This window comes from Halyomorpha halys, unplaced genomic scaffold, assembly GCF_000696795.3.
Source record: "Halyomorpha halys isolate HHAL.00 unplaced genomic scaffold, Hhal_1.1 Scaffold1581.1, whole genome shotgun sequence".
NCBI classification, from domain to species: domain Eukaryota; kingdom Metazoa; phylum Arthropoda; class Insecta; order Hemiptera; family Pentatomidae; genus Halyomorpha; species Halyomorpha halys.
The window spans coordinates 74,344-86,467 of NW_027107185.1; the positions used below are offsets into that span (position 1 = coordinate 74,344).

At 32.5% G+C, this 12,124-nt stretch overlaps 1 protein-coding gene across 2 annotated transcripts in view; it reads left to right on the forward strand.

Annotated features, from left to right (window-relative positions):
* Positions 1-2,554: 2,554 nt before the first annotated feature.
* The window catches only part of LOC106690113 (muscarinic acetylcholine receptor M5), a 16,156-nt gene continuing 6,586 nt past the window's right edge, over positions 2,555-12,124 (forward strand). Inside the window, exons 1-2 of one of the 2 annotated variants that reach the window (XM_014435418.2) lie at positions 2,555-2,625; positions 11,399-11,527. In XM_014435418.2, coding sequence (XP_014290904.1) covers positions 2,584-2,625; positions 11,399-11,527 — 171 coding nt within the window. In that variant the 5' untranslated portion in view covers positions 2,555-2,583. Of the gene's footprint in view, positions 2,626-9,692; positions 10,006-11,398; positions 11,528-12,124 lie in introns of those variants that run through there. The other variant, XM_014435416.2, reaches the window with a different exon arrangement.

The following is a 12,124-nucleotide window of genomic DNA, read 5'->3' on the forward strand; positions in this document are numbered from 1 at the left end:
GAATGCAGAGCATGTAACTCCCTCAAATCTTAATATGATACACCAGATGATCTCCATTCCATCTTACAGGATAACAAAAATACCATAGATAAACTTTTTGAGTTCTACATCATTCCAAGCTCTACCAATAAATTTAATCAAATTTTACCTCAGGTTCTATTGTTGTAATAGTTTCACATTTCAATATAATCGTAGCCACGAATCCAGACCCTTTCCCCTGTGCACAGTACAGCCCAAAAGTTTTAAAATACAAGTATAGCCTTTGCTATTGTTCATGCTACAAATTTGGCTCCCTTCCTAGGGACATTTTAGGAACGGAATCTAGTTCATTAATAATTTTAAACAATTATTTTTTAGCAAAAAACTATATTAATACTTATAGTTTATAATCTACATAATATTATATATTTTTAATAGTGAATTATTCTCAGGTCTCACAAATTCAGCCTACCTCACACCGCTATCCCAAATAACTGAATCGTTACTAATAGAGAGGGAAAAAAAGATAATATAATTTAGTGGCATTAAACTAAGCGTTGTAAGATTTATTATAGTCATTAATTATGAAAACGAATCCTACAGCGCCAGTTTTATTTGATCAATGATAAATAAGATAAAATAGCGTCTTTATTTTTTATATATACATAACAAATTTATGGGTCATTCCTTTAACTATCACTACCTATTCATAATTTTCTGGTATAAATTTTTCAGATAAAGTAATATATCATCACTCAGGCTGTGATGCACCGTAACTCCGAACTAAACAAATTATAATTCTTTAAGAAATATTAAAAAAATTAACATGTCATTTAAGAATTTTTTTTTTCCTCTCTCCTAATTTATTTATTAAAACTATTAGTATATATACAAGACTATTCTAAACACATATGTACAATGCCCTTCCTTTGCCACATGAAATTACAAGAGTGGGCTGAGTCCCCAGGAGGGGGTCACGAAATTCACCCCACTGGGACTCGAGAAACATCATGTCTCAACAAATATCTGATGGGATATCGATTCACTTTAACGAATCGATTTTTTCGAAAACTACTCAAACAATTTTGATTAAACTTGACATATCAATATACAATTAAATGCTATTTAACATCATCTATATCTTAATCTCATTAAAATAGTCAGGCCGGGCTTTAACGACGAGTTTTTAAAAACACTTTATATTTAGTTTATTTGAAAAAAATAAATAGTTTCCATTGTCGGAAATAATAAACAATGGATAAATATAAAATATTAAGAATAATTAAACGATAAAAAAGGGAAAATAGAAACATCCAGCTCAAACGGGAAAAGCCGAGATCAATCGATTATTCCCGATTACATAACGGCTTTGTTGTCTTCTGTTAAACTGTTATATTCTAGGCAGAAACTAAAGTTACATTCGTCATTCCCATTTAGAGAAACTCTAAAATACGAATTTTTATAGTTACAGAAAATAAAAAAAATTTTGTTCATAATTTTCGCTTTCCCTGGCTTAGATTTTTTTTTGGAAAATTACAAAAAAAAGCCATGACTTCAACACGAGTCCACCACTCTACACAAAACATGGGGACGTAAAAAAGGCTGTAAGTGAACGTTGTGTGATCCGCATAGCACACCACATTTTTTCATTGGTACAGAATAAACGGAAAAAGCTGTGAGGTGTGATTTAAAGCATTCAGGTGTAAAATAAAGTTGTAAATAGAAAACCTGCGAAAGAGGATACTTTCCAACTGATCACAAAATACTAATTTAACATTTTATGAACCAGTCATGGTTGACTGAGTTGTAAATTAGTTTATGCAGGTCTTCATTATTTTCATTTCACTAATGATATGCGGACATTTGCCTTAAACTTAATTTTTCTTAAAATAATTTAATATTTTAATAAAAATATATGACTTGTCACATGAAATGTGATAAATGTGTTTTCAATTAAGTAGAACGCTTTTTAAATCGGAAGTTCGGAAACAACAGGATCTAGATTGACTTCGCTGGCTATTAAGCATCTGATACAGGTCTGTCGATATCCAACCAAATTGATTGTCCCCTGCAAGTTCTTTGAAGGCAAGAGAAACTTTGCGACTTCATCACTCTTCCTGCGGGTATGAGAGAAAGTTGGTTGCCCTCCATGCTGTCGGAATTCTTACTTCAATATTTTTACTTGTTTTTCTTTGTCCATAATATAAGAAATTTTTGGTTATTTTTTTATTAAATTGATCAAAGTTCAAGTTTTGAAAATTATTATGTGTTTAACACAATATTAGAAATGTGTAACTCCACCATGGTCAAGAAATAGAGTACACCAATCTTGAAACAAAATGAAATTTTCTAGGATACATTTTAGGTACTACGAATTATTAAATTACTCCAAATGTTTTCATTGTATATTATCTTCGGAATTGGTTTATACAAGTTAAAATGTATATAAAAGAAAGCACAGACTAGCTCATTCCCACAAAATTTTACTATTCTCATTATCTTTAACTACACCAAAGAATCAATTCAATTATTATTAATACGTATTTTTAACAAGGTCATTTTTTCTTTCAGCCAAGTCATAGCAGGCAGAGTGAAGGAGAGAGGATGAAAGAAAAACTGAAGGAAAATGAAACATACATTCACAGAGTAAGGCATATGAACTATCCTAGCATTTTAAATTATTGTTAACCAATTTATACTCTTTGCAGATATCTAGAATAATATCTACTTCCCAGAAGACAATTACGTAATTTTCTTCAAAATTTGCTAACAATCCAACATGTATCAAGTAAGACTGATTTTTGATCTATTTTCAAGTCGATCCTCGGTCCCATCCTCTACACAATCTATACAGCAGATGGGATGTCAATCCTAACACTATCCTCACCACTTGTGCCGATGACACATGTGTGCTCGCTGTCAATAATAACCCTTTAATTGCATCCCAAACTCTTCAATCCCATATCACAGCCCTCGAAGAATGGTGTCGTAATTGGAGGATTAAGATAAATTCCAACAAATCCCATCAAGTTACATTTACGTCAATCAAGTTACGTCATCAAGTTACCCTACGTCGTAAACCTACTGACTGTCCTACAGTATACTTCAATAATGTTGCCCTTACCCCTGTTGAACAGATCCGCTACCTTGGACGACATCTGGACAAACGACTAACCTGGAATCCTCACACAAGACTTAAAAGACAGGAAACTGAACGTCGATTTCGACTATTACAGCACTTACTAGACAAACGGTCCCTACCTAAATAAAATCATCCACAAAGACCTTAATGTTCCATTTGTAACCGATCTAGCCCGAACCAGATATCATTCCTTCCATTGTAAACTCTCTAACCACTCAAACCCATTAGTTTCTAATCTTGCTTCCTCTTATATTCCGGACAACCCTCCGAGGCGTCTGAAAAGAAGATGGCCTCGAGACCTTATATTGTAAAGATGTTTTTAGAGTGCTACCATTGGGTAGTTTCTCTACATACTAGTACCATACCACTATGATTTCCTCAAATTTACTTGATGTATTTATGTACAGTTGTAGATATCAATAAATAAATTTTCAAGTCGAGTACGTCAAGCCCCAATCAAGATCTGTTTCTTTCCAGTACTTTTCAATTTAAGATCACTGGAAGAAATTATCATTATTATAACTGATAAATTAACTTTTATTTTATCGAGCTGATAAAGTATTTTTTGCTTTAAGGCAAGCTCCTGGCATTTCCTTATTTTTTCAGCTTTTGTGATAATTAAGTTTAAATCATTTGGAATAACCATGTCTATGAATTTTCTTTTCTTTTCTTTTCTCTCATGCATTACTCTGTGATCTGTACTAATTTTCTCATCCCAGTAAACTTTTGTATTTATGTTTTCCACTAGTTTTTCTGGGGTAAAGCAATAATATGGGGTCTCATCATAGGTCATTAATCTCAGTTTCCTACATATACTTTGGTGATACATTTTTGCCACATCATTGTTCCTCATTAAACAGTCAGTTCCAGCCAGGGTTTCATTTATATTTGTTACATGCTGAATAGATTTGTGAAACCTACATCAAGCAGAGGTGATATTTATCTGTAAATAATAATACGATTATCATTTACTCATATAGTTGTTTTATAATGATCAGGCCATTATGTGATCTCATTCCGATCCTAAAAATACATTCTCAAACCAAAACAAAAAAAAGAGTAATAAATATTCTTCATTCAAATAATTATCTACTGATATGTGCAGTAGTTACCAAACAGCAACAAAATATTTACATTCAAACAAAAAATAACATTTCATGTTAAAATTAAGTATTATTTGCATACAGTGATAGTTCAAAAACCCTTATAGTACAAGATGGAAAAAAAATAGTATGGTGGAAAAAAAGATAGTTATTTCACCCCAATTTTTGGTAACTTTAATGAAAACTGTGTATAATTAATAATCAAAATTGATGAGTCTGCCAAGTATATGTCTAATAGTTCCTGAGATAATGTTTTCCATAATCAAAAATTTTGTCCAAACAACTAGAAATCAACTTTTAGTGGATTTATTTATCAAATATCATGAAAAATACTACTCTTACGAACACATATCATAAACTATAAATATAGTAAATTAAACGAGCTTTAATATGAGTGCTAATAGATATCTATATATCTAATGATTCCGGAGATTTTTTTTTCAATTGGCTCTACAGGCCTGGTAGATCTGATCTTTGGCCTCCCCAACCAGCCTTCTCCACGCCTGCCTATCTTGGGTTACTCCTTTCCAGTTTGTTACATGCAGCTCTTTCATATCTTTGTTGATTCTGCCTATCCATCTAGTTGTTAGCCTCCCACTTGATCTCTTGCCAACTATAAACTGGCATTCATTGTTGTGTAGAGGCGTCCTGATGGATTGATTTGGGCATCAAGTTGTTACGGTTTCTGAGACATATATTTCCCAAATTAAAGTCATTAACAACTGATTTTTTTTTATTTTGTTATGAAATGTTGTCTTTAAAGAAGTATATCTCGGGAACTATTGATTGTAAATAGCTCTATTAGGGCTCATATTTTAGAAACTTTTCTATTCTTTAAATCATTTTCTAGTAGGATTTTTAGTGTTGTAAGTAGTTTCAATTATACAGAGCTCCAAATGAAAAAGTAATGATTTTTACATTTTGCAACAACCGCCATTTTTTATTTCCACTAACTATACTAGGCAGACTCATCAATTACAACTAGTAACTATACATGATATTATTATTATATTATTATATTAGTCATCAAAAATTGGGGTGAAGTAACCGTCCTTTCTCCCCTCTTGGACTATAACTACCCCACAACTAAAGAAGTAATGAATATATAATACATTAACGGTATCTACAAATAATACCTATAAATAAATTAAGATGTGAGTTACTGAATAGTAGCTTGAGTAATTTATTATTTATACTTTACTAAAAAAAATTATTATTTGTATAAAACTATACCTTAAAAAAATCTTTAAAAACTTGGTGAAGTATTAGGATAAAAACAAAAATGTACATAACAAAATAATATATTTATATAATTAAAGTATATATTTTGCTTCTAATAAAAGTAAATACTTAATACTACACAGTATAAATATCAACAAAATATAATAGGAAATAATAGAAGCAAAGAGTCAAGAAGAAATGCGAGGACATGAAAAAAAAATAATAATCTATACTACTACGACCAACCCATGAAGGGTCAGGGATTAGAACTTGGTCAAGAGTACTTGGTCAAAAACAGTAAGAAAACCTTTTTCAAGACACAAATTTATGAAATCTAGTAGAGTGTGTAATGATTCCAGGTATAGAATCTTATTAAATAAAATAATTAGACAGAAAAATTAAAAGACAAACACTTGTTCAACTGACTGTAAAGCCAATAACGTTAATCTGCCATAGCCAATGTGTAATATAATAAATATAGTTTTGGAAGATGATGAATTTTTACAATTTTCTCAAACAAGTGCTAAGCATCTATTTTCTAAATTAAGATACCTTTTAAGTAATATTGGCAAGAATCATTTTGTGCCAATCTTCTTTTAATAATTAACAAATTATTGTAAATTATTATTAGTATCATTATTATTAGATATTGTAAATAAAGTTTCATTTACATCTATCTACTTTCACTTAACTACATATACTTTTAAATAAAAGAAAAAATGTTATTCCAATGAGAATATTTTAACTGAAACATGAATCGTATAACCAAATACAATGATGCAGGAGCGGATCTGGAGGGAAGCAATTCATCAAAAAAGTGGTTTCAAAGCCTTTATACAAAGTAATGGTTAGCATCTATATGTAAGACTCAAGTTCCTTTCCTTGACCTGCTATGGTCAGATTTGGAAAAAGATATAACAGTTAAAAGTTAGAAATTAGCAGTAAAACTGAAGTATGCCACTACTCATGCGACAAAATAAAATATAAATATAGTGCAAGACATACTAAAGTTATAGGCTCTGTTTAAGATAACCTAATACATACAGTAAAAATTTTAAACTGAATAAATAATCGATATGCATAGCAATTAACAAAAAATATGAATTATGTATCATATAGAATAATCCTGTAACTGACTAACTGAAATAAATTTTTCTTTTAAGAATTTTAATAAAAACCTTTATGATACCTATTTAGTTTATAAATTGGCAGAAATCTTCTATATAGCTTTAAGATAGTCTACCAATTTCAAAATCCATGAAGCTAGCAGACAAGCTTTTTTACTGGTTCACAACTGTCACTCCAACATGGTGGTGGGTACATCTTCAATTATAGAAAATGGTAGACCATTCTTGCCACTTCTAACCTGACACCATAAATTGGTTAGTATTAGTAGGGACATATGCCAAACATCATCTGGAAAGCTGGGGGTTTATTTAACTCCTTTCCTTGCTAGCCAGTGGAATTGGACAGCTGTAATCCAAGTAAAGCAGTAATAATAATAGAGTAGTTCATAACCCCCCTCAAAAAAGTATGTATTAGATCACTCTGAGGAGTGAAACTTGCATAATGTAACCCAATTTTGTTGTTGTTTTTTTTAAATGCAAATAAAATTAATTATATCAAATAATTTATCATTGATAATCTCACAAAGTTATCATCTGAGACAATCAATATATTAGGTGTTCGGTTGTAAAACATGGTAACTGTGATTTTGTATAAATTGCAGTGTTTGGTATCATACCCTTTTTTTGGGGCTGATTTCATAAATTATAGAAAGCATCTTTAGGAAATTTGTTTTCTTGAGAGAATAATAACGTTGAAATTATGTCATAAGTGAGCGTTGGTAGAAGGTTTAATATCATAATTAATGGACATTTCAACATTGCAAAGTTCATTCAGTTTTCATTTTGTCACACCGTGTTTAACTCTACATTTACTTGAATATTTTCCAATCCCAACCAGTAAAATAAAAATGACTAACATATCCAATTTTTTTTTAATTTCATAAATTCAATTATTAACTTATAAAAAGAAAAATTCCACCAAAATCTTGATAAAATATCCTTCACCTTCAAAAAATATGATTGTTAAATCAACACTACCTTTGTTTTTTTAATGTAGCGTTTTCTGGTATCCTTATTTATTTTAAACAAGACATTGGTCCAACCTTCTTCATTTTCCAAATGTTATAACATTGTTATAACACAATTCACCTTGAACTACCTGAATGAATATGGGTGATTAAAATGATAATCACCTTTCATGTTGTTCTTTGGTGATTGTGACCATACATATGATACTTTTTATAAACTGCCAAAATAGAAGGATTGGCAAACAGCACCAACTCACAATATTTACATTTGTCGAAGGAGCCAAAATTATCAAAATCATCATGAAATTCATTTCTTTCAAAGTGATCGATCCAGTCTTGTTCTGAATGGCAGGCTGTATCACATGGAATACAAAAAAATCCTTTTCCATTTCCATTCATATGCATTTTCCTATTAATTTTTGTGAATACGGGACTAATTTTCCTTTGATCAATATCAGAATTAGATTGAGAATAATCTTTAATTTTTGGCTTAGGAATCATAAAATAACCTTGATTGTTAGCTTCTTCCATCTTTTCAATAGTCTGATCATTAAAAACTAATTGAAGTTGATCAGCATTTTCAGGACTACTGCACTTAGGTTCATTTTCAGTTTTAAAATGCTTCTCCATATGATGAATAAAAAGCTTATCTAAATCAGCACTGCTACCAAAAACAACTAAATTACAATGAGTACAATAGGCTTCATTCGCAGGATTATTAACAATATGTACACTTAAGTGTTTGTGCCACAATCGAGATGGCATTATCATATCACAAGGTCTACAATAATTACCAAACTGTTTACCATCATGCATTTCATCATTCAGCTTAACAAATTTTTGTGTTAAAACATCATATTCCTCTTTTATAGATTGATTAGAACGGCTTTTTTCCATTTTTTTTTTTTTTTTTTTTTTTTAAACAGGAGTATTGAGTTCAGTAGAATTCAGATTCAATGGACTACTAAGCATAGCCTCATTTTAAATATTCAAGATCTATATACATTATAGAGTAACTGACTGATATCCAATTTCGTTTTAATGTCTTCAACTTATTCTCAGCATAATAATGTTGATGAAATATTTTTAATTGTTAACAGACAAATTTATCTTTCTTCACAAGTACACCAATAAACTAGCCAATAATGTACTGAAAACTTGTTAAAACGTTAGAATTAGTGAGGCGAGACTAATTTTACAACCAACTGTTGACTTGAAGTATTAGAAAAACAAATAACACACCTTAGACATACATCGATATAACTACATTAGGTACTAGGAGAATAGAAAAGTAATGGAGGTAACAAACGTGCCAAAATGCATTAAGTAAATTGAAAACGGAGGGGAAATAAATTCAAGAGACGAGGCCACGCCTCTTCCGAACCTTCCTACAAACCGGTAAAATCAGCACTTGTGGATTCATTAAAGTAAAGTATCCAATTATGGTATTATAATGAGTAGTTATGGGCTTTCACACAAAACCACTTGGTGAATATATTCCGATTATTGAGCAAACAATACCGGGGGACGAATACCCCTCGGGCTTTATATATTCTTCCCAGAAAACTGTTAATGTATATACTTCTTATTACAGCTACCACTCCTGCGATGTACTTAGACGAATAATGTGAATATCTTCTAACGAAGTGGTTTGTGGTTTATCCTCCAATACATCCGATCTTTTATCTATTCACATCTTTTTGCGTAGCTACTCTTATCCTTTACAGTATATGCATTTATTGAGGCCTACTGATTCTTTACTACCACACCTCCACTCATAGCGTTCTAAACTTCCCTAATTTCACATTTTATTTTTTATCTACTCCTTCCACTTCTCATTTCCTTTCATGTTAATGATGCTTCTTTCTTGGTTTATTTTTGTCCCACGAACGCTAAGGATCATAAGGTCTCTCCCTCGTAACTGAACCCCCGATTCCAGAGGGAGGCTACTTCAATCTAGAGATTGTTAAAGTGATATGTAGAAAATCATTTTTATTGTATACACGTTGCTCTGTGGCAAAATTTGAATATATCGATTGTACCGGCTTGCTACGATAGTCGGAAGGTTGCCATCAAGCTTAGTGTGTGTGTTGTTGGTTCTCACTACAGTAAGAACGTTTTATGTTATTTAACCGTAACTAATAAAACAGTAAGAACAGTGAAAACATTTTATTTGTGCCTACCACCTCCGCGTTGAACAGGTTATGGGCCCAGGCAGTTCGCGAAATTAAAATTTGTAGTGATGCAGTAAAAAAAGTTTGGTAGTGTTTGAACTATAATATATATACTCTTACATGTACGTACTCACTAGCATCTGTAGTGATATTGAATTGCCGAGTGAAGTCTGGGAATGCAAGCACCGGTTCCAGCTGCAGCTTCTCCATGTACCGTCTGATTTTGTCTTCCACCATCGGAGTGATGTTCACTTTTTTGCCTTTTTTCAGAAGGTTGTTGAGTGGGACAAGGTACTCAGCCATTTCTGGCACAAATCTCCTGTAATAATTTAAAGTTCCCAGCAACCTTTGAACTCCCTTCACCCAACGATGATTTCTCTCCTGATAATTTGAGCCCAAATTGCCTAATTCTCTGGAATATGCTGTGTAAATTCTGCACACGTTCTTCTTCGTTCTTACTAACACTAGGAGATCGTCCATATAAATCTGACATACAGATTCATCTATTTCCCTCAAAAACTCGTCCATCAGGCGCTGGAAGGTTATTGGGAGTATTTTTGAGGCCAGACGGCATCCGTGTAAATTCGTAGTGTTCTCTCTCGAATGTGAATGTCGTCTTATGTTGATCCTTAGGGTGCATTTTTATTTGATGATATCCAGCCTTCAAGCCCAATGTGCTGAATACTGTCACCCCGCTCAGCCTGTCCACAATGTCTTCAAATCTAGGGATCGGATACTTTTCGTCTATGGTATTCTCATTCAGCTTCCTGTAATCTATCACCACTCTTGGTGATGCTTCCGTAGATTCATCTGAAGATCTACTCAACCTACGGTGGCTTCTCCGTATTTGTCGGGCGTTGATCTCCATTGGTTTGCCGCGGCCCACATCTCTTCTTCGGTACTTATATGGGCACTGTTTGGCTATGTGCCTCTCATTTCCGTATTCAAAGCATCTCATGCGCGGGCACTGCGCCACTAAATGCCCGATTTTTCCATAACCGTGACACGGTCCTCTCACCGACTATTGTGTCTGGATTTAGCTAGGCTTCTTCTTTTTTTTTGGTTGCTAGCTCTTTCTCTTCTACCCTCTACGTGTTCTCTCCTCCAAGGGTTGGGCATGTTTCTGGGCCGTTGGTATTTTACCCGGGTCCACACTGATTCTTCTACTTCCATACGGGCCTTCATCTCTCTAGCGCTTCTTTCTATGAGATCTTGAGCAATTTCCACAAATGAGCGTTCTCTCGGAAATCCTTCCTTCTTCCCTAGCTCCTTTGCCAACTGTATCTTTAGTACCAGGGATAAAAATTGCATCCAACCCTGTACCTGGATTGTTTCCATCATTTCGCTGAGTTTATTTTTTATTCTGTTAAACCGTGCCAGGAGTTCCGCGGCATATTGCCCATTAGATTGTTTTGGTTTCTTTGTCTCCCTGATCATCATAAATATGTCCTCCTCTGGTGTCCATCGTCTTGCTGGGGGTCTGTAGTATCTAGATTTCTATTTAAATAAATAGATAATAGATTTCTAATGATAGTAGAAATGTGTTACATATCAGATCCATCCGTCATAGAAACGTGGTGATATATATATTTTACTTATTTTTTATTATTTAATAATTATAGATAAGCTCTACATGATAAGCATAGAATATTTCTTAAAATTAATAATTAATATTATTTTTTAGATGGTGGCTCATGAAAGACGTCTTAGTACTAATGCCTCTAGAACAATGGCAGCAATGTCATTAGGTTTCATAGTCATGGTTACCCCTTGGACAATACAAGAAGTTGTGGTGGCTTGTACTGGAACAAAGGTAAATCCTAGTTTCGTTGGACAATATGTTATATGAATCTTCTTCATAGTGCTTGTTAATTTAATGGGTTTTATTTTTAAAAGGAATTATTTTAATAAAATTAATTTGTCAATAATTTTGCTAAAATATCGTTGGGAATAAATTGATAAACTGGAAGACATAAGTTCATTTCTATTCCAAAACTAGTTTTGACTATCATAAAATTGGTGGGGCGGATTTTCTTTTCATAACCTATACAGCGCATGTCCCTGACAGGTAGATAATAGTCAAAACTTGTGTTCGAACAACTCAAGCATTAACAATACCTGTTTGTTCAATATTTTTTTGCAATACCGGGAAATATAAGGAAGAATTTAATCGAAAATGATAATTTTCGTGGTCACAAGTCAGAAGTAACTGTAATCGTGTAACTCAAGATAGATCACAGAATATTTCTTCAATATAAGATCAAGGAAACTTCTGATCATAATAACTAGTTTTGAAGATCAAAATAAAATGGAACTAAGAAAACAAAATATGAAGATGGTTAGGGTTGCGGTCATAAAGAACAAAAATACTTAACTAATATGTACTTAAATATATATAAAAATACTTATA